Source organism: Aythya ferina (genome assembly GCF_964211825.1).
Source record: "Aythya ferina genome assembly, chromosome: 1".
Taxonomy (NCBI): Eukaryota; Metazoa; Chordata; class Aves; order Anseriformes; family Anatidae; genus Aythya; species Aythya ferina.
In genome coordinates this window covers 153,784,539-153,808,144 of record NC_140296.1, presented here as the reverse complement: position 1 = coordinate 153,808,144, position 23,606 = coordinate 153,784,539, and the positions used below count along the sequence as shown (strand labels likewise).

The window sequence follows — 23,606 nt, the reverse complement described above, 5'->3', positions numbered from 1 at the left end:
GGCTTGGCGGCGGGCTGAAGGCTCCCGCGGCGCCGCGCGGCGGCCGGCCGGGGGAGTGGGCGCGTGCACGCGCGCTCGTGCTCGCGGCCGCCATCCCGCCTGCTCGCTCCCGCCCCGCCGCCGCCGCCATGGACTCGCGCAAGCTGGGCGAGCTGCGGGCCTTCGTCAGGCTCTGCAAGCAGAACCCGGCCCTGCTGCACAGCGAGGAGCTCGCCTTCCTCCGCGAGTGGCTCGAGAGGTGCGGGGAGAGGACCCCGGGCTCCCCGGGGCGGGAGGGGGAGAGGGAGAGGGAGGGTGAGGGGAGGGCTGAGGGGGGGGGGCGGCCGCTTCAGGGCTGCTCAGCCGTTAACCGACGGTTAACGAACGGGGCGCCTCATCCACCCCCTCCCCGCGAAGTTCTTCCTCTCCCTCAGGTCCCCGGGGTTTTTCCTCAGGTGTTTGGGGGAGTTGCGTGCCCGGAGCCGGGATTTGGGAGCGTTTTTCCCGTCAGGATTGGTTTTTCACGTCAAAATGTGGCAGCCGGGGGGGTCCCGGCCCCCTCAGGGCTGTGTGGGGCGGGACGGGGCGTGCAGCCACCAGGGCTGCGCCTTCTCGGGGAGCTGCGTGGAGCTCAGCACAGCCTGGCCTCAGGTGGGGGGGGGAACCTGGTGGGTTTCATCCCATCCCACAGCCTCACCTGGACCTGCAGCGCCTGAGTGCTTCATCGCATCCATCAGGCTCACCTGAGCCCAAAACTCAGAGGTATAATCACCCAGGTGGGGTTGCAAGTGGTTTCAGAGCAGTGAGTAAAAGGTACTGAAACCCGTTCTTACGTTTCTGCAACCAAAATTCTGAGCTGAGTTTTGTTTTAAAGCTAACGTTTCCAACGAAAATTAGTCAGCGTTTCAAAACGACGCTAGCCACTAGTAGAGTCGGAGCGAATTTCAGCTTAATTAATAAGTCAGCTTGATTTCTGGCTAGCTGTTAGTGTTGCATCAGAAGCCTTAGATCATCTCTGCTGTTTTCACGCACTTATCTTCTGGCCTTTATTTTGTCTAGCTGCGTGGAAAGCATTTGCTGTTGCATGATAATGTTTGCAAGGGAGTTTGGCATCCCTTTTATTCAAATCACTTTTTTTTTTTTTGGAATTACGTGCAAATATAAATGTTTTGACATGAATTGGTACAAAATAAGCTATTAAGGGGAATGTGCTTAAAAAAGGAACAATGGTATTAGTGAAAAGTAAAGCACAGAACCCCTCATTCACATACCAGGCTTTTTGCCTTTTTTGTTGTTGTTCTTATTGTTTTGTTCAAGTAGATTTTAACCCTGTTGTTAGTCTGTAAAGACAACTTTGCTGTGAGTGCCAAAAGTGGGTGCAGAAGTGACAGCTGCAGTTCTCCCAACAAGTCATAGCAGCGGTGCTTCTCGTCACCGTGATCAGCAGAAGGCTGGAGTCCCTGTTGCAATGGAGTCCTGATGGCTTCCCAGGAGTTGTCACCAGGATTGCACAACTGGTTCAGCAAAAGACTCGATTCCAAATGTTGTTGTGCACAATTTGTACAGCTCGGTTTCTCCTGAGCTGCAACTCAGTTTCTCCTGAGCTTTTCCTCCTGAAAAACTTGCATTTTTCTCCGAGTATCCTGTGTATCTGTATAGTATTGAGGTTAAATAAAATATGCAAACTTTGCATATCTTTACCATGCATTTAACCATTGTAACCATCTACTGCTTTAAGGAAGGATTTTAGAGGAACTTGCTTTAGAATTTTCAAGGACTATGAATAAAACTGTTTAGCCTCAGTTGTTCATGAAATAGCATAAATATATATGCATGTTAAAAAAAAAAAAAAAGGCATGTATATAAGTGTACATGTTTAACATACATACACATATCTCATAGCCTGTTTTAAGCTTTGGAAAGGGTGCCTTTTGGGATGTGAAGAGAGTAGAGAAGACTGACCAGGTGATTTCAGCCTCGAACAAGGTGCCAGACTTAAAAACGAGCTGACCTCAAGGCCAATAATTTGGAATTGCTCTGAAACTTAAGTCCTGCAGGCTTTTTGGATGCGCAGCAGAAGAGAAGTTCCAAGGCTCCCCCAGACAGCTCCCATTTCTTTTTCTTTCTGCAGTTATGGCCAACTTTTCTTGAACTGCCTGTTCAGAAAGCTAGGATGAAAATTTCTTGATTTTTACAGAAGTGTGGAGAGTTATATGCCTGACTGGCAGCCCGCAAGAGTAAAAATTAGGAGGGGCAGTTACTATGCATGCAGTATTTTTTGCTTAGCTCTCTAATGATTTATCAGCCTGGAGTTGTTCAGTCCTTGGAGTATAGCATAGCTAAAGCAGTATCAACATACCAGGGACACATGTAGATTTTCTAATAGCTTCAGAAGATGCCTTTAAAAAAATAAAATGAAACTTGTGATATTTTTTTTCTTGATATCTCTCCTGATGTAGACTAGAAGTAGCATAGTGCTGTTTGACCTGCCCTTTGCTGCAGGTCCTTGTGTCAGGACCTGTGAATCCTGCCACCTCCCCTTCCTTCTCTGCAAATTGCGTGGTTTTGGGTTGCAGTCATTCCTGGAAGCAAACACTCCTGGGCCCTTCCAGTTTCTCCTGCCTATTTGCCCACTTCCTTCCCTTCTCCCCTGCATCACGTCGAACCAGTTGTGTGGTCAGTGACTTGGCTGAGACTGAGTTGATGGACTCAAGTGTTGTCGTTCTTGTTGTTGTGTTTTTTTTTTGTTGTTGTTTTTCTCCTTTTGGAGTGTGTAGGGGCAGAGCAATTGAAACCTATCTGTAGATGAGAAAGTGGGGCAGAGAATGGATGGGAATGGTAGTCCTTGTGGCAGCCTGCCATTAGATATGATTAGATGCTACATGAAACAGCTGGAGAATTCAGCCTGCACTTCTTCCTGGCTGCTACCCAAAGTTGATAGAATATAGAAGTTTATTCTATATTGAGAGAATGCTGGCTATACAGAGAATGCTCTTAAACGTGTAGTGAAAGTACGAGTGCTCTTCAATTTGCAGTGAAAAGGCATGGATATTGCAATGCAGAAAAAAAAATGCTGCATAGAGAACAGCATTTCTGTTAATTATATAAGCATTTTAGACCCCCCAAAAAATCAGGATAATAGACATTTTTTAGGCTATTGGGGTTCTGTTAGATTGTTTGAACTCTGTTTCAAAAACAATTCTAGTTTTAGTAATAGCTATAATACTATCTATTTTGGACTTGAAATAAAACTTAAATTTTAAGGGGAAAAAAATCAGTTTCTTCCAAAAAGGCAACTTTTCCTTATGAAAAAGGATGGATGGGTGATGTGTCATGCACTTGAGTACAAGTTACAGTGCAGTTTTAGGTGAAAGAGCCAATGTGTGTTATGTTACATTGTGAAATTGTGGATGCCGTGTGCTATTTTTATCGCTTTTACAGTGAATTGGATCATCGTGTTTTCTGTCATAACAGAAAGCTGAGACTATCAGCAGGATTTGAATCAATAAAATATGGCCCACTATTTTGATAATCTTACTGTCTTCTTTTTTCTCTTCTCTGTTTTGTTGAAAAGCATGGGAGGCACAATACCACCTGCTCCAGCCAGCACCTCCACAGATGAGACAAGTAAGGTGAGGTATAAAGAATTTTGTAACTGCAAGGTAACTTTTGCAGGGTCCAAATGTTATTGGGTATGAAGAGAGAAACAAAAATTACCAGCAAACTTCACTTAAATCGTGTGGGTGAATACACTGGGGTGAATAATTTTGACAGTTCAGTCTGAAGCCTGCCCATTGGGTGTCATAGACAGTCATTTGTTACAGATGGCTTTCCAGTTTGTTTCAATTGTTACCATGCTCCATTTCCTTCATCCTGAATGCCTGATGTTCTCAGCAATGCAAATGGCAAACACTCGAATTTCTATTTTTTAATGTTCTCATGGTCTGTTTATAGACCATTTCTGCTGTCATTAGTGGCTCAAATTATAATCTCTGCATGACAAGAAGTACTGGAAGCACAATAGGTAATGAAGTGAACAGTTAAATTGTCAACTTTTTATGACAGCATTGTGGAAGAGGTGGGTGTGGGTTGTTTGTTTCTTATTGTTTTAAGGGAGACAATAAATCAGGCTTATAGATGTTTATAGCGGGATTTTTCCAAGCTTGAAATTATTATTGGAAAAAGCAGAAGAGATTTTATTTTGCATTTAACAAGACAGTGCTTGCTTGCATTACTGGCTGACTAGAACTCTGGGGTAATCGTGTGTAAGTAGTGAGTATAGTCTGCGACATGGAATGGGAAGGCAAACAGCTTGTGTCTGTGATACTGGAGGGTGTGCTAAGTGGTGGGGTTCAAAGGAAAGTAGTGAAGTAATTAAAAGTTGATAGGAAAACCTGGGAAATTATTCTAAGTATATATAAGTAGCAAAGATCTCTGTCCTTGACAGATAAAGAAATATTTTAGTCATTGATGCTAGCTTATTGTTCTTTGTGAAGGACCTTAGCTTAATAGTACTAGATGGAGAGAATTTTTCATCCAGAGAATGCATCGGGGAGGGCAGGAAGACTGCAGTGGCTAGCTAATATTCATTGCAACACTGGTTCTAAAGTATGTATTATCTGGATCATTGTGTTTGGTCATTGAATTATACAGTTTGAAGGACAGGCTTTACCAATAATATAAGTTCATGAGTAAAGATTTGGGCTCTGAATTACTTGTGTGTGTGTGTGGCAGACTTAATCTCAGAGGAGGAAAAAAGGAAAGGAGAATTCTGTCTTAAAAATAACTGTTCAGCTGCAGAGCAGTCATATGCTTTGCAGATTCATTTTGTATTTTCTGATGCATTGCTATTTATTAGATTGGGAGTAGAATATCAGTCAGAAATAGTGTGTGCTTACAAATACATTTCTCTTTCAGGGCAAAGCAGAGGAACAGCCAGAGGAGCCAGTTAAATCTCCTGAGCCAGAAAGTGAAGAGAGTGACTTAGGTGTGGAAAGTAGATGGCATATCACAGTTAAAATGTGAGTCTAGAAATCTCTGTTTGTGGATGGAGTCTGAAGTTGATTTTTGCTTTTCCCCCAGAAATTGACAATGAAGGAGTGATTGAACCAGATAATGATGCCCCTCAAGAAATGGGAGATGAAAACGTGGAGGTAAGCGCAATACCTTCAATGGCTGTGGCAGTAGGAAAGGAGAGAGGTTTTTAGTTTAGTCGATAATAGCAGCTGAGGGGGAAATTTGGACTGCATAGCTAGGTTCTCAGCTGTAGTTCTGGATCTCTTTGACCTGAATGGAAAACTTGCTGGTTTAAAACAACAATCTTTTCTTTGTCAAGAGTAGTCCACCAAAAAGTTGAGTGAGGAAAAATAAGGTCAGAAAACAAAAACAACAACAGCAAAAATATTAAAATGCACACGAAAACTAGATCTGTAGCAATCTGTCACGATTCAACTACCAGAAGGTATTTGAACACTCTCCTGAGTGCTGTTTGGCTGAGTTGAACACTCAAGAGAGCCTTTTCCAGCTAAAATAACGGTGACTAGTGTCTCCAAAATGAAAGCAAAAAAGATCATAGTTTTAGTACTGTGATTTAAACCTAAATTAAACAAAGGATTCTAGAGACAGAAAAGTGCAGCTGCTGCCTTTGGTGTTGTCTTTGGTGGTCCTTCTGGCCTGGGCTCTAGCTTTTGGGTTTTGTCTGTGTGTATGTCATTTTGTTTGCTTATTTTCTTAGGTAACGGAAGAGATGATGGATCAAGCTAATGAAAAGAAGATGGAAGCTATCAACGCTCTAAGTGAAGGTAATATTTTTTAGTTGTTTTCTAGTATATGTTAAAGGATATAATGTTTGGTGCAAAAAAAAAGAAACAAACCTGAAGTATCTTGGACCTTCTTGGATATCCAAAACTAGCTATGACATAAAGGCTTTTTAAAGAACTGTCTTCCCCATGTGGCTATCGCTGGGGGAAGTACTGCAGCATCTTAATTATAAACTGACTGTTACAGTACTTCCCTACGTACTGTGATTAGTGTCTCTAGTGGTTTGTCTTAATGCAGTGAAAAGCTGTGTGCTTCCTACGTGATTGCATATGAAGTCAACTGGACAAATTTAACTTGGAAAAGTTCCCCTCCTCAACCCTCCAGCGTTCCTTGTGGAGTTTGTACGTCAATAATGTTGCAAATTGGATTTTCTTTTGTTGATTATCTTCCATTTAAGATAAGGCAGGCTTGGCAACTTGGATGAAATCATTTCCTAATGATGGAAACTTTACTGGTACTCATTTTCAGGTGAACTTCAGAAGGCTGTCGACTTGTTCACAGATGCTATCAAGCTGAATCCTTGTTTGGCCATCTTGTATGCCAAGAGGGCAAGGTGAGTCATCAGAAACTAGTGATTTATGTTTCTGCCTGTTACTCCCTTAAAGAGCTTAAATTACGCTGGCAAGATCTGCGTAAATTTAAAAGGAGTGAAGGGAAAGAAAAGTACACTTTGTGCATTTTCTCCTGTGTGTGATAAATGGGATTTGCGGAAGCAGCCATCTAAACAGCCTTGATAGTAGATCAAATAACAAAATTATGTACTAAAATACATTGTGGTAGTTTATGCCTTGTGCTGTGTTGAATTAGAATAATGCTGGATCACAAATGCCTGAAACATTTGAAGTTTCTACTACGATTACGTCCTGTCTAGTTACAAAGTTAAATGGATTAGGTGAATTCCCTCCCTATTGTGCCTGCAAACTATATTTCTTGACAGAAAGAAGCAGATTTCTTTCTGTTCAGCAGTCCTATGTTTGAGCAGAACGTACCTAATTCTCAACATCAGCCTTATTTCAAATTACATTTACCAGACTGCAGATAATGAGTTACAGGCATAATGTCAAATTTGATTTGTGGTAGCCCTTGTCTATAATGCACCAATGTTTATCTTCCTAAATCTTGTGGAAGGCCAGGGATGTATGTGTTAGAGAAGCATGAGTTCCCATGGATATTTTTTTTCCTTTACTTTTTGCACATAAACAAGTCACTAAGCATGGATGAGTTGATAATTCAGTAGATCATCTTTAGAGTAAGATAAAGTTCAATCTGTTCAATTTTGATGACTTCCACGTGATTGCTCAGTGTCTTTTAGCTCTTCTGTTCCACTACACCTCACTGGTAGATGGCTGCTTCTTTTGTATGTGCTATATCCGAATTTTTGTGTGTACACTATGTACCTCAGTACTCTAGTTTTTGCTATTGTTGTGATCATAGTTAACATTTTAAAAACCTCTTATGGTGCTGTATCTTCTCAGGGCTGGGATTTTTTAGCAATGAGAAGTGTAAGCATCAGGAGAAGTTTAAAATTGACCTCCGTTTCCTCTTTTACAGACATGAATAAACTGTATACTAGGTTATTGTAAAACTTAAAGTGTAACAGCTGTGAGTAATGAAGTGCTGTGAGTAATCCACCTGTCATTGGTGGACTCAGGTTTTGTTTTTTGTTGCTTAAGGGTTTGTTTCTTTGTTTTTGTTTTGTGTTTATCAATATTCTAAGACCGCCAGCAGCATTGGAGCATCTCTCATTGGTGAGCGTAGGTTTGGGATAGTTCCTTGAAATGTCCATGTGTTTGTTACTAGGAGAATGTGAGAATTTATTCTTGTTTTATAGCAAGCTTTGATGAAGTTACAGGCACTCTGTAATTGCTGACACCTTTTTTTTTTCTCCTCTGAGTAAATGTAAAAGGGCAGATGTTCTTACTTGGAGTATCTTGACTACTGAATACTCAGCCAATTCAGGAATGTTTTCTATTGTTCCATACAGAGATGAAGTATGAAATACCTGAACCTCTTAGACATAAAGCCCTAATAATTAATCAGATATGCTTGTACATTGTAAAACTTGCAGTTATTAGCCTTAACTGAGAGGGGATCAGGCTAATTTTTTGGGTTTGTACGGTTTTTGTTGGTTTTTTTTTTGGCTCTGCTATTTTCAAAAGCAAAAAGCTCTTGATAGCAATTAATAACAAAAAACCTTCCTTAACACAGAAAATGAAAATCCCAGCTAATCCTTCATTCACAGCCAGACCCTTAAAATTAGGATAGGCTTCTCTTGGCCCAGCACTGCTGGGAAAGACAATTTCACAATTTACAGTCCCAAACTGGAATCAAGCCTTTGTTTGATTAATGCCTTTTGCATTTGCCTTTTGGATCCATTTGAAATGAGCTTGCTCTTTGGTAGGGTCCCCTGAAACTATCAATACGGTGCATGTTCATGTGTCATTAAAGTGTTGTAGCAAATACAGCAAGCCAGTGATTGTGTTACTTCAGAATCCAAAGCCAGCAGCTCTCCATGTGCTGCATGTTCTGTTTTTTGTTTTTTGTTTTTAACTACTTGTCCTAACAACTTGTGATCTGGCAATGGCCATGTCTGATAATGAGTAGTCTTCCGAAGGATAGTCCAAGTCCTAACACAGAGAGCAGTTGTATCAGGTGAGCTTAAACAGCCCACATCATCCAGCATTTAGTTTCTCTTGGTAGTTGACAATCCCAGGTGTCTATGAACCAGTAGTATATGAAAAAGGGAACTGAGATGATAGTCACCTGTCCTGTTTTTTCAGCCTTTGGTTGACAACTCATAGGCTTACTTATTTAAAACTATGTCTTTATACTTAACATGCCAAACATCAAGAGTTACTGTTTTTTTTGTCTTGGTATGATTTTGAGTCTCCCACTGAACAAATACGAATTAGCATTTGCAGTGCTCTGCAGCAAGGGTTTTTTGAAATCTTAATTAAATGAAGGATGTGATCCTTTCTTTTGCCTCCGCTACCATTGTTTCCTTTGTCTGATGGTTCTTGTATGTAAAAGAACTGTCAGTTGCTAAAGAATCCTTGTTGTTCCCCCTACTACTTGTGATTTTTATAGACTCAAGTTCTGGTGGTTTCTTGGTTTGTTTCTGGATGTTTTCTGTACTAGGCTATAGGGTCCTAACCTGTTTCCCTTTATAGGAGGGAGCAGCTCTGCTTTAAAGATGCTGCATTTCTTGGGACCTTTCTCAGTTCTACTACCCATCTTTGAGATGGAGGAGCAGAACCAACATTTCACAAAGTATTCAAGCTGAGGTCCAGTGCAGATTTAGACATCAGTGTGATGATGTTATATTTTGATTACTTTCTTGATTGCTGTCTTTGATTTTGTGCTTGTTGACTCCTCTGTATGGAGGAGCTTAAGGAGCAGGCTGCGAAATCAGCTGCAGTACAGTGTTTCAAGGACCCCCAGTTACATGGGCTGGGAAGGCATGAAAATGGTAGAACCTCAGTGTGATAATTAGTGCTTTATTTCCCTTACTGTTACTTTAAAGACAATGTAACGTGGAACATGTAATACTAGCTTCATTTTGTTAAACTTTGTTAGTTGCCATTGGCTATAGACCGCAAACAGTGTGAAATCAAACTGCTTTTTGCACTTATCCTTTCCTTATGCATTAAAGTTGTTCTTCTAGGCAAGGCTCGAGTCTGAATGTTGAATGCTTGCACTTTTTTGCTAATGATTCACATAGCATCAGGGGGGAAAACTAAATTTCACTGACACTGTTATCACTACAAAATCTTTTTTGAACTCAGCTTTTCAAATGTATCTCATTAGCTCGCCTGTTAGTCATCAAAAATTATTTCCATCTTAAGTTAGTAACTTGGCATTTTAACATGTACAATAAATGTTCTTGTTCCTGCAGTGTTTTTGTGAAACTACAGAAGCCAAACGCTGCCATTAGAGATTGTGACAGAGCCATCAAGATTAATCCTGACTCGGCACAGACCTACAAATGGAGGGGGAAAGCGCATAGGTAGTGAACTGCAAACGTTCTTGATACTCTCTTTACTTAACTCAGGAGGGAACAACTTTGTCTATGCTTTTCTTTGCTCCGTTTTTCTGTGAACTGTCTGTCTTGTATGTGAGAGCAGTGCTCTTGAGCCTAGAAACCATTATGCTAAGTATATGGATTAGAAGAAAAAAGGACGATGGTGACTTAAGAATAATCCTTCTGCACTCTTATTTTTTCTCCTCTCCTTGATAAGCCATCTTCTAATGACTTACTGTCATACTGTAAAGCATTTTTTAATCATTTGCTAAAGATTGTAAGCTCTAGAATAAAGTGGGTTTTATTTTGGGGTGCTCTTTTGTTTGTTGTTTGGCTCAGTTATAATTTACTAACCTATAATTCTAAATATTTCTCTGCTGCCTTTATTCCATAGGATCCTAGAGCTCTTTTACGTAGCAAATTAAACTGTCCAGTTATTAAGGGAACCAGTTGTTGAAATGAAGAGTGGTATTAAGTGAACAGTATAATTATTTAAATTGCACTATGTCAGCAGGATTTCCCCCTAACTGTAGTTAAATTATTTCTGAAATGAAAATACATCAACCAAAGAAATAAGGGGATGCTTCCTTCACTCTGTATAAAAGTGGAAGGAGTAAGCGTTAATAGAACTCCTAATTAATACATGAATTACTCTGAACAGTGTTTATTTAATAAGGGCTACAATTTTAATAAACGGCGTGAAGCCTAAGAATGAGAAAGTTGCAGTGTAGTCTGGATTAATGCCCCGTCGGTCATCTGAAGTGCTTTGACCCCTTATCATTCACTTAAACCTCTGATTATCACAAGTTTGTCGTAATGAATAAAGAAGTAGTGCTGCACAGTAGCTTTTATGACCTCTTCAACGAAGACCTGATGTAGGCAGTTACCTGGGATGTGTAAGTGCTGAGTAAACCAGGTGCATGTAAGCTTGATTTAGCAGTGGGGTAGAGTTGTACAGAACACTGACCTTGTAGTTTCACACCGAGTGTTCACCTGGCGATGCAGAACATTTATTAGTGTGCTTTGCATGTTTATAGACAGGGTGCCTTCTCCCTGGTAGACTGTTCTTGTTTGTAGCAAAGAATGACAGTACCTGATTTAGTTTTTCTTGATTTTTACCTAATGCAACAATTACTATGGAGGTATAGAAGAAGCAAGCAAATATCCTCTATAACATTATAAATCACGTGTTACAGAAAACACTGATTATTAGCTTGAAACTTCTAGAAGTCTCCATAGCTGCAGAAAAAATACTGGACGATACATGGTTGTAAATACCCTGAGCAATACCTAGAGTTCAGTTTGCTTTTTTCTTCTGAATTCCAGACTTCTGGGTCACTGGGAGGAGGCTGCTCATGATCTTGCATTAGCCTGTAAACTGGATTATGATGAAGATGCTAGTGCCATGCTGAAGGAGGTGCAACCAAGGGTAAGTGGGAAAGGACAGTAGAAGTCCCTCTCCTACTTGTTTTAGAGGTGTCTTTGAAATTCTTGTGATATTCATTGTGACGTAGGATTGTCCATATGTCAGCATCAGCATTCATCTGACACTTCAAACTGAGTTTATAAATGCTTCTGTGTCTTCAATCACAGCTGTTCATGGCTCTGTTTGCAAATTAGGTCTCTGGGACTGGGCATGTAACTGAACTATGAAACAATGCCTTCCTTCTTAATTGAAAAATCTGAAATAGTTGAAGTTCGCCAAGCATTTTAGAATCTAGGCTAAAAACGTTTTTGTTATCAGTGTTCTCTTGCTGTTTTGTTTTTTTTTTTTCTCCCAAAATGTTTCCAAACTGATCATAGCTTCCTCCTAATTGTGTTTTACAAAGTATTCTTGGCTGTGTTACTTTCATTAGTCCACCCCATGAGGGCAGCATAATCTCTGTGAGACTGGTTTTCAGCTTTTCTCAGGTGGTTCACTGCAGCATTGTTCTGATGAAGAACATCTGTGTAACACATGCAAGACGGGGTAGTAGGCTGTTTTTTCATGTCTTAAATATTCCTGTAAAGGCATTCATGGATTACGTATCGCAACTGCTGCATTCTGTTGGGTTTATGTGGCAACATTTGTGGGAGGGTGGGGCTGAGGGGCTGTAGGGGTGGCCTTGGTGGGAAGAGACCAGGAGCTGCTCCTGTGGTGGGCAGAGCCAGTTCCAGCCAGCTCCAAAACAGACGTGCTGCTGGTTAAAACTGAGCCTGTTGCACTTCTGTGATGACAACTTTAAGAAAGGGCTTTTAAAAAAAAAAATGCTGTGCGGCAGCTTGTGAAAGGAGTGAGGAGGGGGAGAGGTGAGAGAAACAATCCTGTGGACACCTAGGTCAGTGAAGAAGGAAGGGAGGAGGTGCTCCAGCTGCTGGAGCAGAGAATTCCATGCGGTCTGTGGAGAGGACCATGGTGAAGCAGGTTATCTCCTTGCAGCCCATGGAGGACCCCCATGTCACAGTAGGTAAATACGCTGTAAAGGAAGCTGAAGCTGCAGAGCAGAAGAGTATCTGTGTGTAAGAGAGGCTTATAGCTGTAATTTGTAATAGTATTTCTGTTCCTGGACTTCAATTTATTTTTAATATATATGATTTTATTTATGGGAATGTCACAGGGTACTTGCCATGTATAGTATTAAAGCTCTGCAATTTTGTAAGATTACTAACTTTTTTTGCAGTGTTATATAAGGATATGTTCTGGCTTCAGGAAAATAACGCTGCAGTTAGTGTTCTATTATTAAAGTGATCCCTGATTGAGGAATCTTAGGGAGTTTGTTAGTCTCCTCCATGGGGGCTGCAGAGTTGATACCTTTGAGAAGATAGGAGGCTAACTTGCTCCCCATCTGCCATCTCTTGCTTTGGTTCAGGTTTTCTTTGGTCTGCTTGAGTCCAGTTGTGTATGCTGCCAAGGCATCTGGAACAGCAAAAGCTCTGTCTAACAAGTCTGTCTGTGCAGGGGGAGTTATGCTTCCTGTTATTGTACCAGGGAAAATTCCATTCTCCGTGGGCAATTCTTTGGTGTTAGCCCTGGAAAAAATGATATTTCAGCATAAAAGCAGGAAGGACTGTGGAACAATGTGTTTAAGTTCTAACTATGGTGTAAGTCCTGGAGCTGTACGGGAAGAAGGTACTAGACTAGAGTGCCTGGGTCTGGTGAATCCTGCAAGGGCCTAGTATACATTAATAACAGACTGTGGTAGAGAGGAAATAGCATGTGCACCCTGAAATAAGGGGGCTTTGAGGATGTGAACTCAAATCTTACATTTAAGAGCTGGTAAAAACAGTTGGTTACACTTACCTGTATTTTATATTGAAATACGTTGTGTGGTGTACTAGAACATACCTGAAATGCTGCTATTTATTGTAACAGGCTCAGAAAATTGCAGAACATCGCCGAAAATATGAACGGAAGCGCGAAGAAAAAGAAATCAAGGAAAGAATGGAAAGAGTGAAGAAGGCACGAGAGGAGCATGAGAGAGCACAAAGGGTGATTATTTAGGCTTTAACATTAACAATGTGGAGAGTTGCATAGTGGTTTTTTTTTTTTTTAATTAATTGCACAGGAAAATTGATTTTAAATCTGATATTTTAGGGTGATATTTTCTGTCTGTGTTACTTGACCAATAATGAATACTGGAGATTAAGGCCTTGTACCGCATCTGTTGTTTATGACAAAGACAGGTTCTGGTATCTCTACTAATCCAACAATTTCAAGAATTCAGTTACTGTTTGACTATACCAGAATAGTCTTAACTTAATACTCATGTCTCCATGTCTTCCAAAGTAGGAGGTTTTAATTTCAAAATAACCCTTTGCTTTTCTTCACTTCCTGACAGCATTGACTTTTTTTTTCTCAGCTTTACTAATATATTTTTACAGCATGTGTTATGGGTGGGAGTGTTTTGTAAAAGTTAATGGGCTAAAACTGATCATTCAGTTCATGCTTAGTAAAAACACACTCTGCATAACTTATCCAAAGAAACGTACTAAAGTAAGTGTAGACCACTATTTCTTGTCTGAAGTACTGCACTACATACAAAACCACATTTGCTTATTGCTGTAGCCTACTCCCATGAGGCAGTCTCAGCTATTTTTCTTCCTGAAACCAGTTGATCAGTAGAAAACAGGCTGCAGTTCCATTGCTTCATGTGGAATGATGTGCTTTCCTTTATAGGAGGAAGAAGCAAGACGACAGGCAGGAGGAGCTCAATTTGGCGGTTTCCCAGGTGGCTTCCCAGGTGTGTATTTTTAAACACCATTTACTTGAGGTAGAAGTGACTGTTTTTTTTTTTTTCCATATGCTGTATTATAACCACAGTTCATAGTATTTCTTCACAAGACTGAGAAAAAAATGTTCTTAAGTTTAAAACTTGTCTACAAGTAACTGTTGGAGCAGTAGTGGGAAGAGGGATCAGATTCTTTCTCTCAAATAGCTGGGTAGTTGCTGGGTAGTAAATACATGAAGACGAGTCAGTCTTGATTAACAGAGTGAAAGAATTTAGGTCTGAGAAAACAAAGATGCAGTGTTTGCTTAATATGTGCTGAAAAAATAATATAAAATGTTTTATAAATTACTCAGCGTGGCTTGGAGCTGTCTTGCTTAAGAACAATAGTTTTAAGGCTGAAAATTGGTTGAGTGTTAGGGAAAACTGATGTTTGGAAGCTATTGTTGAAGAGGATGATTTCTCAAAGGAGGCAGTGCAGTTTTTGAACAGTTCCACGAGGAATAGCCTTTCTGTGATATTTTTTTAATATAATAAGTCAGGGAGAAGCAATAGCTCCATGAGGATCGCATTTTCATATTATTTTTGAGTATAACAAGTTGGGGAGAAACAATTGAAGTTCCAGCTTAAGTTGGAATGAGCCTAGGGCAAAAGCAAATCAGTAGTAGTAAGTCCTGAGTTGTTCACCTCAGGCACTCAAAAATCTGTTTCTTAGACTGGGGATGTACCTGATTTAAGTTAATTAGAAAATCACTGCATTTGTGTATAAGGTGCTAGGCACTCACACTAATTACAAGCCTCCTATTTCATTGGGTTAAAAATATGTATGAAATAAGATGCAGGTCCTCACACACAGAAAACCAATGCCCCTGCTTTGCATTCAGTGGAGCAGCTGTAGCTTTGTGGAAGACAAGGTGTTGGAGGCATGGCAAAGCAAGTACGTTTTGGTTTCTATCAGTGAGCTCCTGTATAGCTGATTTAAATGTTTTTCCTCGTGCATTCTTGTGTCTTGGGTTTGCAGGTGGATTTCCTGGGGCTATGCCTGGAGGTATGCCAGGAATGGCAGGTATGCCAGGTCTCAATGAGATTCTCAGTGATCCAGAAGTCCTGGCGGCCATGCAGGTGAGTATTTGATTAAAATCAAAGCTAAATGCTTGGAATGAAGGAGGAACAGCTCCTGTGAGCTGAGGGAAGAAAGATGTGACCTTCTGGAGAGCGGTGGGGAGTGCTTGCTTATTTCTGTTGTGAAATTTTCTTTTCTGTGCATGTGTGGCACCAAACTGTCTGGAATCTGTTAACTATTTGTCAGATTGACAGGAACTTAATTAAGGTGTCATGTTGTGTCTCCCTCCTTTCCCCACCCGGTACTTGCATACAAGAGACAAAACAGTATGCTGTGAGGAGTTTATCTTTTTTTGAGTCTCTTGAACAGTTATTTTGTACACAGTATACTTCAATTGCTCCTTCTTGAATGTGTACACATCGTGGTGAGATAATTACGCACAAATTACTGTTAATATAGTTGCAATGCAATATATTGCAGTAATGTCGAGAGGAGAATTGCCCAAGTGTTTTTTGCCAGAGGCAAAATAGTATCAGTATAGTTCTACATCTGGCACTTTCTGAATTCATGCTCGGAAAGTCTACGTCCCCAGTGGGCTTGATTAGTAGCTCAATTATTTAATTGCTAAGTGTCACGACTAGTTTTACACAAGAAAAGTATTCTAGCAGATTAAGTAGAATGCATCTGACAGCATTAGGTTGGCTAGGCAAAAAGTGAGCTGTGTTTATTTGCATTCTAATGTGGTCTCATATAAAAGCATGTTGCTGTGTTTTTTTCTGGATTGCTCTGGTTAAGCTAGAGTTATGTGATGTTCTCAGGTCATTGAGCAGCTATGATAGCCATTTAATAAAAGCATCACGAGGGACTGTTACTTGGTATGCTCTGAAATCCTTAAAAATGCATCACTTTCTATGCCAAAGTTTATGGGTTACCCTAGTTTAGTGGTTGCTGGTGTTTGGAAATGCACCTTTTACCTGAGCTGCTATGGCAGCAATGTTGTCTTGGATCCAAACCATCCAAAACAAAAAACAAACAAACAAACAAAAATGCAGTTGCATTCATTACCTGGTTCATTTATGCTGTAGTACAGGCCTTTGAAATGGGAGTTGCTGAAAACAGCTTTGAAGTGCAATTAAATGTTAAGTGCTTGCCACATGCCTTTAAAAAGGCTCCGTTGCATGCTGATTATGGATACCCTGAAATACTATAGTACTCTGTTGTAAGAACATGTGTTGGCAGTGTTTTTTGCAGAACCTGTTAGCTAAGCCTTGAGCGTCTCATTGACTCTTGCACAGACTTTAAATCTAGCTGTGATTTATTTAACACTTGACCTATGTGTCTGCACTACCTTTTTTTCCTGAAATGTCTGCCTATATTCTTAGCCTCTCTGTATCAGCAGTGCAGGATAGAGTCTTAAAAGCCAGGAGTTTTTACTGCTTGACTTGCTGCTGCTCAGTGCAGCTGTGGGTTGTGTTTAAGGATGATGGTAACTGATAGCTGTTACTGATGCTGTTTATGAGGTTTTGAAGAAAAAAAAAAAAAAGGATTCACCCTAGTCTGTCCCAAGTCATTAATCTTAAGGTGTTACTTCAGCTGACCATGTGTAGGGGCTTTTCATGGTGAGTTACTGCTGAAACTGTAGTATTGAGGTTAAATCTCTTCTGAGTTTGTGACTGTTAACTCCTCACCTTTGAGACTGCTCACCTTGAGCTTACATTGAAGCATGCCCAAGTTAACTGGGTATGTTTTCAAATTGAGCTTACCTTCTGTAGAGACAACCAAAGAATTAGATATGGCTGCTTATGGATATATTTACAGAAGTTACTGTTTATTCATATGCAGGTGGAAAGACAGATTTAACAATATAGCATGGTCTTTATAGTCTTCTAGCCTACTTCGAATTCAGCAGCTTGGGAAGTTTGGGTTTGTGAAAGCCATCTGTTTTCATACGAATCATGTAAAGTGAAGGAAATATATCCAGTGCCTGATTACTAAACCCTACCATCCTAGTTTTCATAGACTTTGCAGATCCTTTTTGAAAAGGGAGATAACACACTTGTAATTCCATCTAACAAAAGATAAGTCTTGACTCTTTCAGTTCCCAACATGTATATAAACATGACTGAACCATGTGGGTGATTTCACTGCAGTACACACCTACTAAATGAAACTTTTGGACCAGACTTGTTAAGCAGCTTCTGTCTGTGTCTGATGCTACAACAGATATGTGGTGGTGTTATTGTAGCACAGACAGCTCTGCGGACACCACTTGGGTTTTGATGGTTTCCAAATAATAATTTTGCGATAGCAATAGAATAGAAGTCTAGGGAAGGTTGTGTCCTTTAGTGAAACTACTTAAATGTGCAAGAAAGAACAAGAGATGAAATTAGTTATATACTGGACATAATAAGCTGCTTGTATTTTTGCTGGACTAAAGAAAACTTGAGTCTTTCATGCAGAAGTTGTTGTCATGGAAATGTTTTCCCAGGCTGAGATATAAAATCAGCCCGTGTGGATTTATTGAAGGACATTGTTCAGAACACACTCATGTGAAATGAGCAAAAATAATCCTAATTCAATAGAGGCTAAAGGTGTACTAGAAATACAGGAAAAAGTATTAGCACTTCTCATACTAGGTGGGGAAGGTGACACTGGTCAAAAGAACACCAAACTTCTTTTATATATATATGAATGTGTTTATTAAGTGCAGCACAGCACTGTGATGAGAGACAGAAGATTCTCTTCCAGTTGTGACTTCCCAGAGGAGGTGGAGAATGACTGAGAATCAGATGCATTTTAAAAAGCCAAATATTGCCAAATCATCTGTTCACAGTCCAGCAGGTTAAAGTTTCTGCTGCTAGTAGGAAAAGGGGTGAAAGGAATGACTAGTAGCTGTTGCATGGGGAGGGTAATTACACTGCCATGCTTGATACACATACAGAGCTCCTGCTCCCTCCTTCAAGATGCATTTGAAGATACTTGAACAAAAATAATTCAGTAGTTGTGGCTACATTTGCTAGCTTCTTTTCTAGGCAAAAAAAAAAAAAACTCTCCCTTTTCTCACACATCATACTTTCACTGTAACAAGTCCAGTAATGGCTCTGGTATTTTCTGATACAGCATTACCAGCATACACTGCTTCCTTGAGTATTCTTTAGGAGACCTTTATTTATTAACTCTGGTTTAGACTTGCCATGTTAAAAGCAGAGCAAGACAAGTGGTTGTGTTGGAACCACAGAACCAGTAACTTTTGTAGACTTCTTGTTTAAATGCCCTAATTGTTTGCTTTTTCTGTTGTCCTGCAGGATCCAGAAGTTATGGTTGCATTCCAAGATGTTGCCCAGAATCCAGCAAATATGTCCAAGTACCAGAACAATCCCAAGGTCATGAATCTCATCAGTAAATTGTCTGCCAAGTTTGGCAGTAAACCATAAAATCCCTGGTTCATAAAAATCATATCTGGATGGGAAGGATTGATTTGGCTAACCAGTGTTGCAATAAAACAAACCATTGTACCTCTGATCTTCTCAAGAAGAGAAATGGGGTGTTCTAAGGAGAACTGCTCTCTAGCCCCACGTGTTGACTTTATTCAGTGATTGGTTCATAGCACTCAAATTATATTCAGGTGACCTAGTTTCAACCATGCCTCCTTGTCAAAGAGTTGCAACCTTTTATTGTAAGTATTAAGACAGCTTTCACTCAAAGGAAACTCCTGTGAGAGATTGTAGTATTCCAGGAGCATAAAATAAAACCCTTTCTTTTTGGGATGGTGGTGGTGGGTTTTTTGTTGTTTTTAATTATTTTTCCTCAGTGAACCAAAAGGAAGGAAGTTTAACAGATGAAGTCTGTCTTAATCCAGTTAGGACAGAAATGTTGGCCTAGTCACAAGTAGCGAAGGTGGGACAAGTCTGAAGAATTAACTGGATAAAGGAACTGTCTGAAAACACGTCTTTATTTTTTTTAAATGAGTGACTGACTATATAGCTATTAAAACGATCAATGTAACCATGCTAGCTAGTTACACACTGGAACTTCTGGCAGTACTGCAAATAATGTTGTATTTTGATCACCACAACTGTGCAGCAAAGGTTCTGTCCTATCCTTTGCACAACCTGACATGAAGTACATATTGTGGAGGCCACAGAGGTTTTGTTACTTGCTCAATTCTTGTCCAGCACCTTCATGTAACTTTTTTTTTTAATCAGTCCTGGGTATGGGAGAGCAGCTTAATGTCTGTACTCATGCTCTTGGCCTTTCCCAGTTGGCAGGTCCTCTCTGGTTGCACTTGCCCTTCCTTGGGGCATGCTTACCAGGTTTCATTTATTTGGAAACTTGAGGGAAGGAATCTTGTTCCCATCACTACCTCTGTCTCACTGCATGCAAGCCATCCAGAACAAGTAAACACAGAGTTAAAAATCAGTGATGGGAAGAATACCCAACAAAATTGCAGCTCTGGGTTCTGAATCGGTTTGAGTCCTTATGTGCTTACAGATAAAATGTATTGGCCAAAGTCCTGCTGTCTGTTTAGAGATGGTGACTCTTCCTCCACCACATACCGTAGTCTTCCATCTTCTGTTGTATCCCTTTCTTTAAAAATAAAAAAAGGGGGGGAGTGGGGCTGTTGTGGTCTCAAACTTCCATGTTTTTGAGGCGTAGAATACAGAGGAAAAGGTGAGGTAATTGGAGCAGACAGAATGTTCTTCTAACACTTGTGAATTAACAGCATGGGTATCCTTCAAGCAGTTCCTGTGCTGCTGATGTTCAGTGGATTTGTCTCCCATAAAGACCATTGTTGCCTCTGTTTGTCTTAGCTAAAACGTTACCTTTCTGTGGAAAAATGATCATAATTGTCTGTTTCCCCCTTGAGTTGCAACCTTCACGTGTTACCTTTTGTAATTCTGTATCTAAAGCCATAACTGTTACCACTTTTAATTAAAAATGTGGATTGGTGTAGGAACTCAAAAACAATTGCAAAAAATAAACCCCCAAATGCTTTTTCTCATACTAATGACCCTGCAGAATGAAATGTGAATCTTTTTGCTTAAGAAATATAGTTCTGAATACTTCTAGTAGCCTTTAAAAATAAAGTATGGTTTTGAAAAATAAAGCTTTTTGGGTTTGTGTAACTTTCTGATAAACTTATTTTGCTGGAGTTAAATGTGGGAGTGCTTCAATTGAAGTGTATATATACCTTGTGATTTAAATCAGAACTAAGTGCTTAAGGGCTTGTCTTCATGAGCAGGTGAACTCAAGCAGTGATCGAGTGTTTCTTTGTGCCTGGCGTTTGGTCATATTCTGATCTCCTCTTCCCAAGCGGAGACACCTGAAGTAGGTCACCCCTCAGTATAGGCTGAAACCCAGCTTCTGCTTCATTCTGGCTGGTGCATCTGTGCTGTGCATGAATTAATCTTAAAAGATTCATTCCCAACAGTTTCCTCTTACTCCCTCTTAGCTGCCTGTGTTTGTCTACCGATGACTAGTCAAAAGTTGGAAGCTACCCCAGCTAGTAGAAATTGTTCTCTGCATCCTGCCTGCTTGCTTACACATCAGTTATCCTTATTCAGAGCTGACTGACCCTAGCAAAACCTTCTCCCCATTTTTTAGTGTTAGCTTTAGCAAGCTAGCTGAATTCTTGTCTCTGGGAATGCACGTCCTACGACTTCTCATGTATGGGTTCTGTTTTGTTTTGCTTTTAATGCTATCTGGTGAGCTAACTGGAGAGATCTCTGGACTTATTTCAGTTCCCCAAGTTGCCCAATTAATGTCTAAGCCACTAAACTGGTTTGAACAGACGTGTGAGTGTAGAAAGTTAACTGCACCGGGGAAGAGCAAAAATAATAGCTCCTATTTTGGGATACGAGTAGCTGAATGACTGTTGTGTAACTGTTGTGTTCCGTGCTTGTTCCAGGACTTAAGGGCAGCTCCTTCAGGTTAATTGCTTCCATTGCAGCATGGAGTAGGGATTGGGCTTGTAAATACAGCAGCAGTAATCAGCTTAGCTGATGACTTGACTCTGTAAGGAGCTGTAAGGTGCATGTGGGTATCAGTACCAGCGGGTGGAAGCCCCAGGGGAACAGGAGTCCAGGAGGTCCAACAGTCCCGTGCTCCTTCCCTGCCAAACCACTGCCGCTCAGGTGCCAGCATCTCCAAATACGACAGGGAAACCTCATGAACTTACCGTCACCAGGGGAGCTGAGGTACCATTTTATTACCATTTTATGCTGCTCTAAGTTTACGGCCAGGTGTATAAATCCGGCTGGTGTGGCACAGCCTGATGCCAGGGGGCTGCACGGGCGCGGGCAGCACGCAGCGTCTCCGTGAGGAGCCCGTTTGGGAGTTCCCTTTCTCAAAACTGGCAACAAAACCCGCGTTACCTCAGCTGCTTCAACGAGCAGACCTAAACCACCTGGAAGAGCAGGCACCAACCCCATATGTATTTATGATGAGGACAAAACGACCTTAAGCGCCTTCTTCTGCTTCCCCCGGCGGGCCGCTTTACCAGCAGCTCCTATTGTTCCGCCGCATTTAGCGACCTTCACCGCCTTCGGGACTGGGATTAGGAGCAGAGCTTTTGCCCTGCCTGGTGCTCAGCAGCCTGAACGCCCCGCAGCCTGCCCGACACCCACCGGCAGCAGCCACGGGCAGGGCGCGGGGTCGCCCCCGGAGCGCTCCCCGCTCATTTCCAGCCGTCCCTCCCGTATCTCTTCCACCACGAAGCCCACTCCCCAGCCCCGGCCGCCCGCCGCTCACCAGGGCCCCGGACACGGCGTGGACCAGGCTCTCGTAGGAGGCGACGGAGGACATGGCCGCGGCCGCGGCGCGCTCCGGCTGCGAGGCGCTGCCGGCGGGGATGGCGGCGCTGCCCGCGGCCGCCCCCGGCCCCGCCATGGCGCCCGCCTCCCCCGCTCCCCGCCGCCGGGCACGGCCCGGCCCTCCCGCCGCCTCCGCGCATGCGCCGCGCCTCAGCCCGGCGCTGAGGGGGCTTTGAGGGATTTTTAAATTTATTTTATTATTTTTTTTCTCGGTGCCTCACGGCGGCTGTCAGAATGTGCCCAGTCACCGCCCTGCTTCTTCTGCCGTTTCTGCAGCGCTGCAGGGCGTTCGCTTCACGCCTGGCAAAAAAGGCTCTGGACCGTGGGGGCTGGCAGAGCCCCCTCTTAGCCTGTTCTGTGCAGGAAATAAGGGAATTCCTCGCTTTGTACAAGCACAGTTTGTGTCTCTTTCCCCATCCCCCTCCTCACACATCGTACGCTGTTGTGTTTTTTTTTTGGTACACTTCCCCCCGTTTGACCACCACACAGTGGGATATGTCACTCCATTCGAGGAAGACACTGCTTTAACAGATCATCCATTGGTCTTTATACACTATAGGTCTTTATTTATCCGGCTGTGAGGAAAATGCCACCTTCTGGGAGAGAGGGGAGGCTATGCAAAGCAAGCTGGTCTGCTTGAGGCAAGCATCACCCTTCCAGCACCATCCTCTATGTGCCCAGCAGGTAGATGCCAACACCAGCACCTTAACGTGCCACACAGCTGTTCGTTCATTTATACGAGGCGAACACCACAGAAAAAGTCTTTTTTTTTTTTTTCTTAAAAATAAGACTGCCACACATACAAAAAAAAATCAGGCTTTAATTTAGAATTAAATTGTACACATTTCACCAGCCATTCACTGTCACAAAAGCACAAAGGAGTTCTACAAAAACAGGGAGCCTTTATACAGTCACTTTGCACTATAAAAGTGCACTTTTTTGGCATGAACTGCTCCAGCAGGACAAATTCACTTCCATGACTGTTGTTCTTTGCAATTATGGCCCTAGCTGTGCAGAGGGAAGCTTTAAGTAAGAGGTAGCTTGTAAGACAGATTGAATTTCCATTCAAAGGATTTGTGCACAAATTTGCATATTATTATTATGCTGTAGTGGCTTTATGTGAAAGGTTGTGGTAGCTGTAGGTAGTTTTATACCTGCAGTCAAGGGTCAGAGCCCTGTTGCATAGCGTGTGTATTTGAGTGACTTGTTTCTCTCTGTTTCAACTGCTGCTCCAAGGGAGAATAGGAAATGCCAGGACAGATGCCCGTTGTTATTGTACTACTCAAGTGAGCACCATTGTGTGGTAATGGGGAGAATGCAGGGCTTGGGGCCTGTCTTCTAATTTGCCAGATTGTATTTTCTATTTTTTTTTTTGAAAGTGCTCTCACTTCACTGTTGGACTGTGAATAAAAGACACTTGCCAAAGTGACTTGTTTTTCCTTCCGTCAGATGGGCAGCAGCCAGAGTGTCTCAAAGGTGGACAAGACTGGGCAGAGCAATGTTAGGCCAGAGGCAGAGTGGGTCAATAAATGAGTCTTAAAAAGCCACGTGAAGGTAAAACCGTGTGGTACGAACAGATATATCTGCTGGCCATTTGCAACGAGTTGTAGTTCCAAAAAACTGTCTTTTAACACCAGGTTTTCTCGTTACATTCAGGGCATCTGCAGAAAGCCAGTGCAAGCCAAACTCGTGCATAAGTCCTTCTG

General features: G+C 41.6%; 1 protein-coding gene across 1 annotated transcript; it reads left to right on the top strand.

Annotated features, from left to right (window-relative positions):
* The first annotated feature begins 36 nt into the window (after nt 1-36).
* ST13 (ST13 Hsp70 interacting protein) lies at nt 37-20,195 on the top strand. The gene is made up of 12 exons (XM_084526245.1): nt 37-238; nt 3,554-3,611; nt 4,897-4,966; nt 5,062-5,132; nt 5,714-5,780; nt 6,268-6,352; nt 9,695-9,805; nt 11,147-11,249; nt 13,173-13,289; nt 13,977-14,040; nt 15,047-15,147; nt 18,394-20,195. The coding sequence occupies exons 1-12, from the start codon at nt 129-131 to the stop codon at nt 18,520-18,522; spliced, it is 1,086 nt and encodes a 361-aa protein (XP_084382371.1). The 5' UTR covers nt 37-128; the 3' UTR covers nt 18,523-20,195.
* Nucleotides 20,196-23,606: the final 3,411 nt, after the last annotated feature.